Raw genomic sequence first — 18,256 nt, forward strand, 5'->3', positions numbered from 1 at the left:
CCAAGGTTATCTCATGGTCAGTTTTTAATATCAGTGCTTCAGCCATGTCATCCATGTGCCAGCTGACAGGGAAGAGTGTTAGGGTGGGACCTTGTGCTTTACTTTAAGAATGTATCTTACCGATTTCCTCCCTCAATTTTATTTTTAATGCTGCAGAACTGAATTGCAAGGTTGCCCTTACTACCACCTAGCCGCAAGGGAGCCTGGAAAACATAAGTTTTGTTCAAGGAAGCCACATTTTCTACTAACATTTTTGAGTTCTGCTACTGTGGTCAAAAGGAGCATTCCATGTTAACTGTGTGGTTTTCAAAGTTGACTGTGCATTAGAATTATTAAATATATAAAGAGTGCCTATCCATGAGATCCAGCCCAGACCTACTGATTGAGAGTTTCTGAGAGTCAGGCCGCAGAATATAAGTGTGTGTGTGTGTGTGTGTGTGTGTGTGTATTTATATACATACATACATACACACATACATACATACATATATACATATATATGTATATGTGTGTGTGCTCACATATCTAACTACTCAGGGGATTCTGAAATAGGAGAGACTGTAAACCACTGCTTTTTAAAAATTTTCTTATTGGTGCATTGTAGTCATACATCTTAATAGAGTACAAGATGGTAGAGGCATATATCCACACATCACCCAGTTAGGTTTTACCCAATTCTCACCCCATTCCCTACCCCCTCCCTCCTTCTCTCAACACAAATGAAGTATGTGGTTGATTTTATTTCTGTCCCCTTTTACATTTTTATTTTTTATTTGTATATTTTTGGTACTAGGGATCGAACCCAGGGGCAATCTACCTCCAAGCTAAGACCTCCAGCTCTGTTTCTGTTTTGCAATATGGTCTGAGATTGCTGAGAGTCTTAGTATGCTGCTGAGACTGGCCTTAAAACTTAGATCCTTCTGCTTAGCCTCTCAGGTACTGAGCTTACAGGCATGTGCCACCAAACCCAGCCTATTCCTGTGCTCTTTGAATAGAAAACGGAGATGTATGGATTGAGACCTTGAACTTGTTAACTCTTTATTTTCTAGCCTTTTGATTTGCACTCACAAGTTAGCTTCTTTTCCTCTGTGCTTTTTGATTACATTGGGTATGATGAGCTCTTAGTCCAATTCAGAGCTGTCATCCATGCACTGGAACACTATCATCCTCCCAGGCACCCTGCTGCAAGTGTCCATTCCCATCCTGATGCTGGCTTCACGCTCATTAGCAGTCAACTTCCCGTCCCCGTCACTTGGTGTAAGATTTTAGTGAAAAAGCCCCAGAGGCAAGCAAGACACATCAGTCATCAGAGTCAAGATGGAAGTCCCTCTTTCTCCTGCCACTGTTCCATCATGCCCGCTGAAGCTGGTCTTGACATCTCGTCAAGAGTGCAGGGCCACAGAACCATGGATGTTGCCGTCATCTGTGGCTATACTGACACTCCTCTGGCGTCTGAGGAGTATTTCTGAGAACTCTAGTGTAATGACAGCCTGGCTGTCAGCAGAGATGTCTTTTGATGGAAACAATGGGCCCTGCCACCCTGTGCCCTCTCATCCTTCCCTAATTATGTGGCCTTCACAACCAGAACTTGGTATTCTTGCATATTTCTGTTGCTGGGCAATACTGTGTCATTGGAGGCGTGAGCTCTGAATCCCTGGGCGCCTGTTGCAGAATGGACTCCTTTGATCTTCTCTCCTGCTTATGTGTGCATAGACATGTGCATTTTTCTTGCCTTTCTTCTTCTGGTCCATTCTGGGACTTGATTGTGATATAGCAGAAAAAGTCACTAGAACCGGAGTCCTGATTCCTGGTGAGCAGTCTTTTCTTTGGCACCCCTTAATTGTGTGAGTGACCCTGGGCATTCACTTACCCCTTTTGAGTTTATGTCATCATAAAGCGAGGATAAAGATGTTGTTTCTGTATTGCAGTTGCGAAGATGGAGCTAATTAGTGAAGATGAGATGGTTAGTTAGCTCAAGGCTCACTCCGTGAGTGCCACACGAACTTGTGACATACATTGCATTTCCCTGTTGTTGTCTAAGAAATGACCCAGCACAGGCTGGGCATGGTGCTGCAGGTCTGTGATCCTAGTACTTGGGAAGTTGATATAGGAGGGTTACGGTTTCAAGACTAGCCTCATCAACTTGGAAAGGCCCTCTGTGGCTTGGTGAGACTCTGTTTCAAAATGTTTAAAAATATATAAAATAATGTAATCTGGAGCTATAGCTCAAAGGCAGAACATCCTAGGTTCCATCCCCAGTACCACTAAAAAAAATAATTATCATGCCAACACAACTGTGCATGGTGGTCCATGCCTGTAATCCAAGTACTTGGGAAGTTGAGATAGGAGGATCACAGGTTCAAGGCTAGGCTCATCAACTTGGAAAGGCCCTCAGCAACTTAGGGAGACCCTGTTTTAAAATTTAAAATATATATAGACATATACATATTTACACACACACACACACACACACACACACACACACACACAGAGTAATCTGAGCCTATAGCTACGCAGAACATCCCTCGGTTCCATCTCCAGTACCAGTACAGTAACAATGATAATAATAATCCCCCCTGACACAGCTGGGCATGGTGGTACATGCCTGTAATCCCAGTGCTTGGGAGGCTAAAACAGGAGGATCACCAGCCTCTGCAATGTGACAAGGCTCTGCTTCAAATTAAAAAATAAAATTGAGCTGGGAGTATAGCTCAGAGTTAGAAAGCCTATAGGTTCAGTTTCCACTAACACCTCTTCCACATACACACACACACACAAAAAAAAATCCCTTAACACTTAGTTACTTCAGTCAGCACCCGTTGTTGTATCCATCTCTCATGGTCCCTGTGGGACAGAGATTTGAAGTCTTAACTGATTGGTTCTGGCTTGGGGGTCTGCGTTAGTCACCTTTTGGGTTTGGTACAAAAACACCTGACAAGAGCAGGTTGGAGGAGGAAAGCTTTATTTGGCTCATGGCTTCAGAGATGCAGTCCATGGTCACCAGGCTGCAAGGTCATGGTGGCAGGGTGAGACAGAAGAAAGCTGCTCAGCTCTTAGCGGTGGGAGGCCGGGGGAGGAGAGAGACCAGAGACAGGTGTGGTTTCCAAGGCCACACCCCAAGTGGCCTACTTCCTGCAGCCATGCCCCACCCACCTATATTTACCTTCATAGTCCACTCATTATTTATCTATTAAATGGATTAATCCACTAATGAAATAATAGCCCTCATGGTTTTTTTTTTTCTTTTTCTGTGGTACTGCTGATAGAACCCAGGGGCATTCTACCTCTGAGATACACCCCCAGCCTCATTTTAATTTATTTTGTTAATTCTTTATTTTGATGCAGGATCTCACTAAGTTGTAGAGGGCCACACTAAGTGAGGCTGGCCACGAACCTGCAATCCTCCTGTCAGAGCCTACCAAATACTAGGATTACGAGCATGGGCCACCACGCCCAGCTTATCCCTCATGATTTAATTGTTTCTCTTTTGACCATTGCTGTGTGGCCCAACACTTAAGGTTCTGAGGCTCAGGTCAGATCTAAACCATAACAACATTCTTCATACCACTGGCGTTAGTCTATGGTTACAGCTGGAACCATGCTGGACTGGAGGAGTAGATGATGCCCAAATATTTCCATTAGGCCTTGTGGACTCAAGGCCTCTCCAAGTGGTATCTGCACAGGCCACTTTGAGCTTCCTTACAACATGGCGCCTTTAGGCAGTAAGCTGCTTATCTGGCACCTGAAGGCTTGGGGTATGCATATTCCATTGAGCACAGCTAATGGTATATTCTGTTAGTTGAAACCATCACAGAAGCCCACCCTATCTCCCAGTGAAAGGAATCACAAAGGAGTTATCGACTTTAAGTGTGAATAGTCGTCAAAATACCCTCTCTGATGTCAGACCACCCATTATGGAATTGTCTGTCTTTACTCAGGTCCTTACTTTGAGCTGTATTTCTTAGTAGAAATGAAATAGTAATGAGTAAAATGTTATCTCTTCCTTCAAATATAACAAATACCGTGCTAATATTTTATATAAAATAGATAGTTTATTTCTTATAACATTCTTTCCTCATTTATAGATTAACCAACTACTGTGAGTAAAGTTTGCGTAGTTCAGCTGGGCATGGTGGTGGGTGTCTGCAATCCCAGTACTTGAGAGGCTACCATAAGGAGGATTGCAGGTCTGAAGCCAGCCTTTGCAACTAAGGGTGACCTTCAGTAACTTAGCAGATCCTGTTTCAAATAAAATAGGACTGGAGGTGTATCCCAGAAGTAAAATATCCCTGGGTTCAATCCCCAGTAACACAAAAATTAATACATACATACATACATAACCTAGGCCTTTACTTCTAGGAGTTGTGCTTTCAACCACTACACTCAAGTGCTGTGATTTCGGGTTTGGGGGACTCATGCCCTCACCTGCTGAGCATACTTACCGTAGTGTGTGCCTGGCAGGAACGTCACCTCAAAAGGTTCCAGGTTATGGGGGTCACTTTCACTGGAGGGCTCTTGTATCCCTGCGAGGGTCACGATTCCTCTATGGGTCTGAGCAAGGCTCTAGCTGTCCTTTCAAAAGGAGTTGAGCTTTTTAAAATATAATAACCTTCAGATTTTGGCTGCATTTGTTAGTTTGGAGTGTATGGCATTGTGTCAGAGGCCCTTCACCTACATCTTCTGAGCCCCTAACTAATGCTGTAGTATTTTGACCTACTTCAAAAAAAATTTTTTTCTTACTTCATCTTTAAGGGTTTTACATAATAACTCGCGGTGGACGGGCTTGCCAGCTGTCTACCCAATCCCACATTGCTTTTGGAAGGTACCATTATTGCAATTGGACTCACATTTCATTAGCTTTATTTGTCTTCTTTGGGGCCTCTTCAAGGATGTCCATCCACAGAAATTTTCTCCCTAAATGTCAGGCCCTGGAATTAGGAAATGTAATAGCTAGAAGGAACATACTGGGAATGTCTCACACAGTGATTTTTCAGGAAGCTCTAGGTCCAAGGTGTGTTCCCCGTGTGTATTAGATACTTACTGCTGTGTAGGCCAAGGCCCCAAGACTATGGCTTAAAACATCAAGGCTCTGTTACCTTATACAATTTCTGAAACATAAAGTTTCTGAAAGTAGCTTAGGTGAGACCCTGACTCTGGCTCTTTGGTGAGATTGCATTTAAGATGTTTGCAGAGAGCTCAGCATGGTGGCATACACCTGTAATCACAGTATTTGGGAGTCTGAGACAGGAGGACCACAGGTTCAAGGCAAGCCTCAACAGTATAATAAGACCCTGTTTCAGAATAAAAAAAAAAAAATAGAGCTGAGTGTGTAGCTCAGATGTAGAATGCTCCTGGGTTCAATCCCCAGAAGAAGGAAGGAAGGAAGGAAGGAAGGAAGGAAGGAAGGAAGGAAGGAAGGAAGGAAGGAAGATAAATCAACAGGGATTGTAATCAGCAAAAGGCTGATGCTGACCCATGTTGAGGGATCTACATCTGCGATAGTACAGCAGTATTGCTGGCCACCTGGGTTCCTTGAGACTGCTTGAGTGTTTTCATGACCCAGCAGCTAGCTTGCCCCAGAGTAAACCATTTAAACACAGAGGAAGGCAAAAAAAAAAAAAAACAGCATGTTTTATAACCCAACCATGGCAGTCACCTGCCATTCTTCTGCTGAATTTCACTGGTCACAGGGCCCAACACTGTGGCAGTGAGGGAGAGGATGATGACCTGGGAGGGCCCTGTTGCCATGGTCATAGAAGCCATATTTGTGGCCTTATCTGAGTCTTGCCTTGATCTGTTTTGTACATTCTATTCTGTTTTAAAATTTCTTTTAGAAAATGTGTCATGAGAATAACAACAGCAAATAAAGGTGCTACCCTCTCATTTGAAAGGGGATGAGACCAAACCAGAGAAGGAAGGTTCTGCCTAAGTCACTAAGTTGCTGCCATGGCTCAGATGATGATGGTGGTGTCTCCCATGCCCTCATCCCTGTGTGCCTTCTACTCTGGCATGGACAGAAGAGAACCACAGTGTCAGCAGTGTGCAGAGCCCAAGGAATTTGCAAGTTTCCTTTGAACCCCTTTCCCCCAAAGATGTGAGCAGTAGGATCCCATTTCTACCTGGGAGGTGGGTGAACTGGGGAGGAAGAAGAATAAGAAAGTCACTCAGGCCCAGCTCTGAGGCTATGCAAGGAAAAAAGCTTGATAGCGGAACCTGGACTGGATTACAAACTGTCTTCATAATCAGAATCATCAGTATTATTAATAATGCCGACTGCTGGTACATGGCTAAGAGTCACAGCGTACCGAACTCTAAGCCCTTTACACAAACCATTTCCAGTAATCTGTAAAAAAAACAAAACAAAAAAAAAACAAAACAAAAAAAACTCAGACTTGACACACATTTTGCCTCTTATTTACAGATGAGGAAACTGAGGAAGAAAAAGTAGAGGCATGTCTTAAAACGAAGGGATATCAAATGAGTGAAGGACCCAGGCTTCCCGATTCAGGGCGCAGTACAGAAACAAGAAGGCTTAGGGCACTTTGCCCAGTGCGATGCCTGCTGTGGGCAACTTGAAAGCCAGGTGGCTGCTGGCAGTGAGGGTGCTGATCAGATCTGCTCTCCTGATCCTGCAGGATTCGGTGACAGGCCCCACATTTGACATGTGTTAGTACATGCAATTATTTTACTCATCCTGATTTTATAGATAGGGAAGGTTAGGCTGGAGGCCACATAGCTAAAAAGCATTAAAAACGAATCGTAGTCTTTCTCTTGTTTAATTATGTTTTAAAATAAATCACCAAAGTATGCATTTTACTATCTTAACCATTATTAAGCGTACAGTTCTTAACCATTAATAAGTGTACAGTTCGGAGCCAGGCATGGTGGCGCACGCTTGCAATCCCAGCATTCGGGAGGTGGAGACTGAAGGATCATAGTTCAAGAACAGCCTCAGCTACTTAGTGAGGCCTTCGCAATTCAAATGTTTCAAAAAATAAAAAAGACTAAACAATAGGGCTGGGGTTGTAACTTGGAGGTACAGTGCCCCTGGGTCCCATCCCCAGTACCACAAAAGAAAGAAAAATTGTACAGTTTGGTATAGTGCTTTCTATGTTCACAATGCTAGGTCATGGATCTCTGGAATTTTTTTTTTTATCTCGTAAAGCTATGACTTTACCCATTAAAGAAGAGAATGGAAGACACTCCTCCCTTCCCTCCCCCACACTGTCCCACCTCCATCTCCATCCCTGGCAGCCATCATGCTATTTTCTATCTCCATGAATTTGACTACTTTAGATACCTGGTGTGTTTATTTCTTTGTGAATGGCCTAGTCTGCATTGCAAGGTTTCTCAAGGTTTATCTACGTGTAGCACATGGTAGCACTTTCTTCTTTTTCAAAGCTGAATGATATTCCAGTGTGTGTGTGTGCACATGCATGCTTGTCCACCCATCACTGTTTTTCCTGTATCTTAGCTACAGAGCATAATGCTGCTGTGAACACAGGTGTGCATCTCTCTTTTAGATTCCACTTTTGGGTCATTTCAGGTAAGTACCCGGAAGCAGAATTTACTGGTTCCCATGGAAGTTCCATTTTTAATTTTTTAAGGAATTGTCATGATTTTCCCCATAGCAGTTACATCATTTTACACTCCCAGTGGCACTACACAAGCCTTCCAGCTTCCCCACAGGTTGCACACCTGCCGCCGCGTATGTAGCGGTCAGCTTCCTTACCTGGAGGAGCCAACTGCAAATAGATCACTAAGGATTTTTTTTAAGCATTGGGATAAAACCTAAGGGCATATTGCCAAAGCTGACCTCAAACCTGCAGTCCTCTGATCTCAAAGCATCTTGAGTACTGTGATTACGGCCGTGCACCACCACGCCTGGCTATGTCACTGAGTACTTTGAATGAATCCATTGCCTGGCCAGTTTCCGTGGGAAAGCAGAGCCCTTACAAGTGCTTGAGAGCCCTGCACCCTTCTGGCCTCACCCCCTCAGCTCTTCCCCTCCTGGCCTCTGTTCCAGGCATCTTGCCTCCTCCTTCTTTAAATACACCAGCTCCCCTGATGCCAATGCCGGGTTCTTCCTCTGCTCTTGTCTGGACAGCAAAGACCCAGGTCCTCATCCACCCAGGTGTGTACTCCAGAATCAACTTCTTGGAGACAATTCCCAGACCACTTTACTTAAAAATATTAACCTACCCACACACAGTATGTTTCCCTGTCAAATTTATCTCCTTAGATTTATCACCATCTAGTGTTCTAAATTTTGCTTATTTATGTACAATCCTTCCTTCATAGCCACAGGGGATTGATTCCAAGGCCACCCAGGGAGACCAGAATTCACAGATGTTCTAGTGTAGTATATAAAATGTTGTTGTGTTTGTATATGGCATACATATATCTTCCCCTACACTTTAAATCATCTCAACATTTTAGATAAGTAGTAAATAGTTGCAGTACTATATTTTTTAAGGAATAGTGATAAGAAAATGTATTCACATGTTCAGTATAGATGCAATTTTGGATTTTTACTCTGTCCTGTCCATAGTTGGTTGAATCTACAGGCACAGAATGCAGGAATATGGAAGGCCAACTGTATACTGGTTAATCTGATTATTTTCTTTGCCCCCTCCCACTCGAACATTGTATTTGATAGGGGGCAGGGCAGGAGTTTGACCTCTTTTGCTCACTACCATATCTCTAGCATTTATGATTGCGTCTGGCGCTTAGTAGTCACTCATTCGATACTTTTTGAGTGTTTGGGTATCTGGTTAATGTGTATAATCAGCTCTATCACTGAGAGTCCACAAAAGTAAGGGTGTAACAAACGCCAGCCATGATTTATCCAAACCAGGCTGTTTTCAGACAATCCAAGTGCCTTGGGCCGACGACTGTTGACCCAACTCAAAATTGGGTTCATGCTTTAGGAGGTTTTTCATGTAACCTATTGGGCTTCTGATTCTTTAGGTTGTTATTTTTTCCGTGACCAGAAAATGAGTCCTGAAGCAGGCCAGGGATGTGGGATAGTCAGGAACAGGGCAGAGTAGCTGGAAGATGTCCCGATGGCTAATTCCACTTATTGGACCTTGACTGCAGAGGGGCCACTCACATATACTTACAGAGGTTCGGTCCTCCGTGTCTCACACTGGATCCCATTAATTCTGTGATTCCCTGGCCCAGTCCCTGAACCCTGGTCTCCACAAGTCAGGAGGCCTCTAATTCTGCTTTCTCAGGGTTGAAATCATTGTCTTCTTGGAGTATGTAGTTCAGTACTCAGAGCAGATAGATGTAGATCAATGGTTTCAGAGAGGAGAAGATGTCAAGATGTTTGTGGGGATATTCTTGATGACACATTAGCAACCTCTCCTAATAGTCATCGAGGTAGGGTGCCATGTTTCCCTGCAGGGCTCTGAATGCTGTCCCTCGCTCAGCCACTGACACCCCAGTGTCATGAGTCTCCAGTCTTGTTATCTACTTGTGTTAGGCACTTTCTCAATTATGAATTTTGGAACATCTGCATGTTAAGAAAACTTTGTTCTTCAAGGGTGTGAGGGCTCATGAGAGTGGCTGGAGGAAGGAAACTGCCTCTCCAAACCAAGGAAAGTGGCTAGTTGAAAGGAATTGGAGACAGATTCTTTGACTACCTCTCATGCTCTGTCAAAATAATCATAGCTGGCCTCTGGGTTTTTACTATAGACTGCTTCAGATAGAGTTTTTACTCAGACTGCTTCAGATAGATCCCTGGTGCTCCATGGAAGGTCCCTAGACTTGCTGTGCCAGCATTGGATATAGGTTGTTTGCAACCACTCTTGGAACTTGTTGCACCTGAAGTGGGGAAGTGGCCCAACTAGAATGCTATATTAAGCAGCCCTCCTGTATACATCGGAGTGTGAAAGCCAATTCCTGGGTATTTTAGTCAGTTTTCCATCATTGTGACAAAACACCTGAGGGTACCAACTTAAAGGGAGGAAAGGTTTAAGGTGGCTCACAGTTTCAGAGGTTTCAATGCATGATTACTCGGCCCATTGCTTTGGACCTGTAGCAAGGCACACCACCATGGCAGGGAGTGCATGGCAGAGCAAAGCTACTCAATCAGGAAAGAGAGAGACAGAGAAGGAGATTCAGAAACTTTAGGGGAACACCACCAAGAGCTTAGTTACTCCAACTAGTTCCTCCCAAGGTACAACCTCCTCCCCATGGCCCATTAGGTTCTGAATCCACCAGTGCTAAACCACTGATGAGTTCTGAGTCCTTACAATTTCAGCCACCTCCAAAGGTCCCACCTCTGAACTCTGCTACACCGGGGACTTGGCCTGTGACACATGAGCTTTGGGGAGGCATTTAAGATCCTTAAGATTTAAGAACTAACTCTGGGTGTACTCAGCGATCCCTGGAGTGCAGTGTCCCCTGTTTTGCAGATGAGGAGGTTAAGGCAGGAGGATGCTGCACAGCCCCTGCCGTGTTTATACACTCAGTACCGTTACTGAGTGTGGCTTTTCAGGGTGAGATTTCTTACACTTACCTGTCTAGTCCTTGCAGCGGCCTAGCGGGAGGCTGCTTCCTCTCTGCTTTACAGATGAGACCAAATGCACAAGGAATGCTATATCAGAGCCAGCACGCATGCTTTCCAGGACACGTTACGCGACCAGTGTATTCAGATAAATCATAAAAGGCACGTTTGCCAAGCCCTTATCTCCCACCTAGCGTGGGAGGCCAAGCACCTCCCGAGCATCATCTCCTTCATCATTTTCCTGGGAGTCAGCAGCTGCAGGCTGGAGTCTGAGCTGAGCCTGTCTTTTCATAGCACAGCTGAAGCCCACGTTTAAGTAGCTTCCCCCCCACACCCCCGTGCTACCTCAGTCTCCCCAGAGGAGACACTTCAGTGAGTTGTACCCCAGGCAGTATCCCCGATTGCGTCCCAGGCCTGGTGAGACCTGTTCCTGTGAAGACACAGGGCTGTCGAGGTGTGGCTGACCTCTCCCAGGGCTTGTCCTCCCTTAGTTTGGTCTAAATTTCTTCCAGGACTATAATTATGCTTTGGCTGTAGCCATTGAAGAGAAAATACCCTCTGAGGATATTCTCCTGTAAGGTCCAGAGCACAGAGGATGTTCTTTCTCAGGTTTCACGAAACCAGTAAGCACAGTCACAAATCTGAACAGGCCTTGCACGTCACCTGTGTGGGGTCGCTCTGGCCTGACCGCTGGAATGTCCCCTCCCCCAGGTGCTGTTCCTGCCTTCTTTGGTCCCCTGATGTCCGCTGACCTGGGATGCCTATACTGAGCTTTGTCATATAGGAGTGCCCCCCCCATGTGCAGGGGCATCTGCTGGTTAGCTCTCACTCTGCCTCTGCACTTGACTCCAGAGGACAGGGACTGTCAAGTTTACCTTTATATACTCTGATCCCAGCACAATCCTAGCACACCAGAGATACCAAAAGCATTGGCATTGGGAACCCTTCCTAAGGGTTCTTACCTATTGGTCACTTCTGGGCCCTGTGGTGTCAGAGAAGAATCCTGGTTCCCAGCTCTGATGCTACCTCACCAGCGTCCTCAGGTGCAGCTTGATGAAATTCAAGGTGTGCTGAGGACCATGTCCAGGACTACAGGAGGAAGTGAATGGAAGCCGAAGGATTTCCTCACAAAGAGACTTTGTGGCCCATGACTCTAAGAACTTAGTAAGACGTCTTCAAGTTTTGAAATAAAATTGGTCAATCTCAGCTTTATATTAGCACCCCTCTGGGATCAGATGCCCACAGATGCTAACAGTACCTTGTGCTCTTCTCCAAGACTCTAGCCCCAATATTCTGCTGAGGCAGGTCCTTGGCGCTGCTCCAAGCTGGCAGGACATAGGTCCTGCTCTCTGGGGATGACAAAAAAAGGAGTTGAATGTAGAGCCAGCTGAAGGTGGGGGCCATAAGAGGAGCCAACCCACAGAGGTCCTTGTACTTGTTGGAAAGAGTTGCTAAGAGCCAGGGTCTGCAGTTCCATATGTTAAGTGAGATTAGTCAGTCACAAAAAATAAGAAATCAGATGCTTTCCCTAATATGTGAGAGTTAGGGAGAAATGGGTCATAGGAGGAACTCTAAATGAAAAAGGAAATCCTATGGAGGAGCAAACAAGACAACCTAAAGGAGGAGAAAGGAGGGGGGAAGAGGAAAATCTCTAAAACACACAATGTACTTAAACATATCGAAGTCAACCACCAAGCCGAGCAAGGGAGGGAGGGAAGGAGAGGGAATGGGGTGGGAATTGGGTTGGGGTTAAATCAGTGATGTGTGCATGTCTGTACACACAAGTTTTTTACCCCAATATGATGTATGAATATAATGCACCAATAAAATTTAAAAAAAAAAGAGCCAGGGTCTGAAGGTGGGGAGGCAGGAGGCAGTGTGAGATCCTCCAGGAGCTATGAGGTGGTTTATAGCCTAATGAGTGCTGAGAAGCTCATTCCTTGGATCCTTTGGGTGTCTTTCATTGACCACATTCAACCAGAAATACAGCAAATACCCTGGCTAATTTGGTCTATGAAGGACATCCTCTGAGAGTACAGAACAAATTTGAGAAGGATAGAGAGTCTATTTGGAGGGCAAATGAACCATTTAGACTTTGTGGGAAACAAAGATGGTGCGTGCGTGTGTGTGTGTGTGTGTGTGTGTGTGTGTGTGTGTAGAGACAGACAGACAGACAGACAGACAAGGACTGAACTCAGGGCCATTCAGCCTCTGAGCTATATACCAGCCTCTTCTTCCTTCTCCTCCTCCTCCTCCTCCTCCTCCTCCTCCTCCTCCTCCTCCTCCTCCCCTCTTTCTCTTCCTCCTTCTTCTTACTGGATCAGAGTCACACTAAGTTGCTGAGGGCCTAGCTAAGTTGCTGAGACTGGCTTCAGAACTGCAGTCCTCCTGTCTCAACCTCCCAAGTACTGGGGTTACAGGCATGTGCCACCATGTCCAGCTTCAAAAATGAATCTTCGATTTGCAATCTTCTGTCTTCTCTCTGAGAGAAGAGAAAGGAAGTAGTAGTGAGAGGCCCCTGGTCAAAGAATCTGACATTTGGACCCCTCCCTTTTAGAGGAAAAAGACCCTGGCCCTTAAGGCCATACTTAATCTACCACATTGAGAAACTTACAAACCTAGACTTTATAGCTTCAAACTCGAAAGTTACCATGACAATAACCCTGCTCTTTCATGGAACATTTATCCCTGTCACCTGCTCTCTCCATCCTACCCCAGCCCCTTCGCCCCCTCTCATTGCTCATTTCTGCACCTGCAAAATGCAGGAGCATCCAAAGCCCTTCCCAGAGCGTTTTGTCTGACGCTCTGATTTTCTCCTTTCCTAGGTAGCAGGGCCCTGCTGCTCCAGCTCCCGGTGATGAATTTATTCATGGTGGCAGGTGTATTGGATGAAACTAAAGAGATTGGAAAATTATGTAAAATGTTTGAGAATGTGCACGCTTGCGCTTACATTTAATGGGCCCATTTAAAAAAGTCCCTGAACCCTGAAGCCAAGACAAAGTTTGAGATCTCGGAGGCTGCATGTTTAAATATTTGTGATTCAGAAGAGCCTGATTGTGCCTGTTTTTCCCACCCCCGTCCCCATCCTGGGTCCGTCTCCCGGCGTGCAGATGACTTTCTGTTCATTTCCTTCATGATTTAAACGGTGGCGCTTGCCTCACATGGCAATCTTTCATCCTGAGGCTTTTGGAGATATTATCCAGAGATAAGTGATGATGCCTTCGTTGTACAGGTGGGAAAATTAAAACATGAATAAATTACACTTAGCAAAGCAAAGGTAATGGTAGAATCCAGAAGCTCTGGATCTCCTCTACCCCTTTTCTTCTTACAGTGGTTTCCTAACCAAGGCGCCCTTGTCCTATGAGGCAGGACAGTTCTTTTTTGGGGGGCCGTCCCACGCACTGTACGATATTTAGCAGCATCTGTGGCCTCTGCAAAGCCCTCCCCCATCAAATAATGACAACTGGGATGTTGTCAGACATTAATAATGACAACTGGGATGTTGTCAGACATTTCCACTTGTCCTGAGTCTTAGAAATAGAGCGACCAAGTGCTCCCTATGAGAATCTTCCAACAAAGTATTTAAGTATCCTGGCCGCCAGACAGTATGAGGTCAGAGCAAGATGATTTGGGGTGGAGCAGGAACTCCACAGACGAGGTACTTGCAACAAGGAGTAGTGAATGTGGGGGTGTAAACTCGCTTCATAGCTTCGAGAGTGCAAAGAGTATCTGTGTCACTTAGAATCCAGCCCCTGGCACACCCAGGCACCCCACCTACAAAGTGTAGGTCCCCAGGATGATTTTTGCTGTGTTTGGAATGCACTATGCTGTGCCCTGGGTTCTGCTCTTGACCTCCAACCTCCACCCCACTCCTTCCTTCCATCCTGGAAGAGAGCGGTCACACTCCCTGTGCTTTCAGCCTGACTACCCTGGGCTGAAGGTCAGGGCCAGGGATCTTGTCTGCAGTCCATGTTCCCAGCTGCTCAAATGAGTCGACCAGTGAGGTTGCCTTTAGTTCTGCCAGCCCTTAGTCCCTTGAATGAGAACTCAGAGAGTTCAGAGGTGGCCACTGGTCTCTCCGTCCCATTGACCCTACCCTAAGACGTCTCATGAGAGATTCCTAAACTCTGCCGCGTCTCCTCAGTCTGACATCCTTGAGCGTCAACCCATCCTTTCTTCTTCCTCTATTTCACCAATTGTCGCTGTCCCTCTGCTTGGGGGCAGGGGACTCTGTGTTTGCCCATTTGAACCAATCACCATTTCTCTCGTCCCCGAAATGTAATTGAAAAAAGCCATAATGGCTTCCAAATGATGATAGCTCCATAAACCGATTAAAAAGGCTTTAATACAACTGTCTTGAGTTATTCTCCACAGCCACAGATGGTGCCCCTTTTGTTTCTAATGATCTCAACAAGAAATAAAGGCCATTTTTCTTTTTTGTGGGTCTGCAACCCCAGGACAGGCTTCCTCTGTCTGCCTGACTGCTCATCCGGTTTTTTTCTACTTTTAGACAATCCATGTTGCCATCGTCTGCGCCGGGTATAATGCCAGCCGGGATGTGGTCACCTTGGTCAAGTCTGTCCTCTTTCACAGGTAAGAGCATCCTTTTCATTCATAGCCCCGGTGGCCTGCACATTTTCTTGGAGGAAAGGCTAAATAAGTGGAAAAATTTTAACACATTATTCAAGCTACCATAAAAATATAATTTTTGTCCAAAATCATGGGGATGTTATTGTGTTACTAATATTTGGTAAGTGGCAAGTATGTGTTGTCTTTTTGTGTTTAGAATTGTAGCTCTCAGACCTAAAGGGACCTTCAAGCACACCCTGATTAGATGCAACAATTTCTACATCAGTTTCTGATAACTTCTACACAAGATCTCTCTTTTTATACATCCTTGTTGACAGGTTGGGTGGCGGGCTGCATTGTGTTTCCACAAAATTTATATTTTAAAATGCTACTGTGTGTTACTAGAAAAGATAATGATGTTTGGAGATAAGGCCTTAAAGTGCTGATTAAATTACAATGGAGTGGCTGGGCCTGGTACCACATGCCTGCAGTCTCAGTACTTAGGATGCTGAGACAGAATGATCTCAGGTTCCAGGTCAGTTTCAGTAACTTAGCTCTAAGATCCTCAGCAAGTCAGTGAGACCCTGATTGAAACTAAAAATAAAAAGGGCTGGGAGTGGAGCTCAGGAATAGAACTCTTTTGGGTTCAATCACCAGTATCAGAAAACCTAAAACAAAATAGAGTTATGAGTGTGTGCCCTCATACAATATGACCAGTGGTACCTGCTAGAAAAAAGAGATTATGACACAAGCCTGTGTTCTGGGAAGACCATGTGAACCCACACTGAGAAGACGGCCATGTGCAAGCAAGGACAGAAGCCTTAAAATATCTCCAGTGCCTGATCTCCAAAACTGTGGGCAATAAACATTTCTATTGTTTCTGCCAGCTGGTCTGTGGTATTTTGTTATGACAGCTACAAAATCCAATACATGTTCCATTCTCTATTCCTATGGTTTCTCCTACCCCAAGCATTTCTAAATTGATAAGGAATCCTCACTGAGCAGGGTATAGTGGAGCATGCATGTAATCCCAATACATGGGAGGCTGAGACTGGAGGATTTCAGCTCTGCAGCCAGCCTCAGCAACCTAATGAGGCTTTCCACAACTTAGACCCTGTTTCAAAATAAAGTATGAAAAAATAGCACTCTGGGTATAGCTTGGAAGTAGAATGCCCCTGGGTTCAACCCCTAGTTCTGGGGGGGGAAAAAAAGAAAAGAAAGAAATCCTAGCTGGGTGTCCTCCCATCACTTGGGCAGAAGAGACAAGAGGACATGGGTTGGAAGCCAGCCTTTGCAATTTAACGAGACTCAGTTCTAAAATAAAAAATAAAATAGGACTGGAGTTGTAGCTCAGAGGTAGAACACACCTGGGTCCAATAAATGAATACATAAATAGATAAGCAAATAAGTACATAAATAAATAAAATTCTACCTTCTATAAACTGAAACCCTCTCCCCATAGATGATAGCTATTGGCCCTAGTAGATCACCCCATGAAACCAGTGGAAGAATTCTCTCTTCTACCTGTAAGCAGAAATGCCTCTCAGGAGTTATTTCTTCTCTAAGTGAAACTTCCACCATTTGCTTTTGCTTTCTCCTGGGACTTTCATTGTCTTCTCACTATTTTGGTTAATATGTAGACACCCTCAGGGTCCCATCCAGAATCGAGTCTGCATTTCCAGCCGATACCCTTGGTTCTGTGCTAACTTCTCACCAAGGGTTTGGATGAAGCTCATTCAGAGCTGTAGCCAGCAGTCCATAAATGTATCATGTGCCAGAGTGGGGACCCAGAAGGTTCTAAACAGACTGTAACCCATGAAAAGCACTTTGAGTTTATCTAACCAAAGATCAGGGTAAAGTTCTAGACCTGAATCCAACTGTTGGTAGCATAACCAGAGATGGCAGAAAGAGTGGACACCAAGACCCACCAACATGGAAGAAACTGGTCTTCATCTTTGGTCCTGCCTTCTCTCTGTTACCCCCTTCTCTCATCATGCCTCCCAGTCTTCCTTGTATTTCTTTCAGTTCTGAGCCTTGTTCTCCTTCCCACTGTAGCTGGCATGGTCCTTGATTATCTATTTTCCAAGCCCTGCATGTCCTCTCTACCTCCTGGGTTTCTTCTCTCAAGATCCATCTCCTCTCTCACCAGGATGATATTTCTGAGAGGCAATCCTGCCCTCTTCCAACTTTTGAGTTGCTTCTGCTTGTCAGTGAAAGGCAATGGAGCCTCTTTGCCATGCCACACCGACTGTGGGGCTCTGATGATCCCACGGTATTTTCTCTCCTTTCTTTGTTTTGAAGTCTACTTCTTCCCCTACTCTCAAACTGGCAGATGCCCTCTGTGTTCATCAGCCTTGTATTTCTATAATAAAATACAGGAGATAAACAACTTGGAAGAGGAAATATTTATTTTGGATCATGGTTTCTGAAGTTCCCATCCATGGTTGTCTGACTCCATTGCTTCTCTGCCTGTGATGATGTGAACATCATGATGGAAGGTCATGGCAGAGGAAAGATGGTCAGCTCCTGGCAGCCAGGAATGGAGGTAGGGAGGTAGGGAGGTGGGGGGGGGGAGAGAGAGAGAGAGAGAGAGAGAGAGAGAGAAGAAGAAGAAGAAGAAGAAGAAGAAGAAGAAGAAGAAGAAGAAGAAGAAGAAGGGGAGGAGGAGGAGGAGGAGGAGGAGGAGGGAGAGAAAGAGGGACCAGAGGAAGGGGGAGGAGAGAGAGAGAGAGAGAGAGAGGGAGGGAGGGAAGGAAGGAGGAGGAAGAGGAGGAGGAGGAGGAGGAGGAGGGGAAGAAGGAGAGGAAGAGGAAGGAGAAGAAGGAGGAGGGGGGAGAAAGAGGGACCAGGGGAAGGGGGAGGAGAGAGAGAGAGAGAGAGAGAGAGAGAGAGAGAGAGAGAAGAAGAAGAAGAAGAAGAAGAAGAAGAAGAAGAAGAAGAAGAAGAAGAAGAAGAGGAGGAGGAGGAGGAGGAGGAGGAGGAGGAGGAGGAGGAAGAGAAAGAGGGACCAGAGGAAGGGGGAGGAGAGAGAGAGAGAGAGAGAGAGAGAGAGAGAGAGAGAGGAAGAAGAAGAAGAAGAAGAAAAGAAGAAGAAGAAGAAGAAGAAGAAGAAGAAGAAGAGGAAGAGGAGGAGGAGGAGGAAGAGGAGGAGGAGGAGGAGGAGGAGGAGGAGGA

At 45.3% G+C, this 18,256-nt stretch overlaps 1 protein-coding gene across 3 annotated transcripts in view; it reads left to right on the forward strand.

Moving 5' to 3' along the window:
- LARGE1 (LARGE xylosyl- and glucuronyltransferase 1) overlaps positions 1-18,256 on the forward strand; it is a gene marked incomplete at both ends in the record, with an annotated part of 407,629 nt that overhangs the window by 109,314 nt on the left and 280,059 nt on the right. For all 3 annotated transcript variants that reach the window (XM_080706528.1, XM_080706526.1, XM_080706527.1), the window contains one exon: positions 15,024-15,106. In XM_080706528.1, the coding sequence (XP_080562654.1) occupies positions 15,024-15,106 (83 nt within the window). The remainder of the gene's footprint in view (positions 1-15,023; positions 15,107-18,256) is intronic.

Source organism: Muscardinus avellanarius (genome assembly GCF_963383645.1).
Source record: "Muscardinus avellanarius genome assembly, chromosome: 11".
Lineage (NCBI taxonomy): Eukaryota > Metazoa > Chordata > Mammalia > Rodentia > Gliridae > Muscardinus > Muscardinus avellanarius.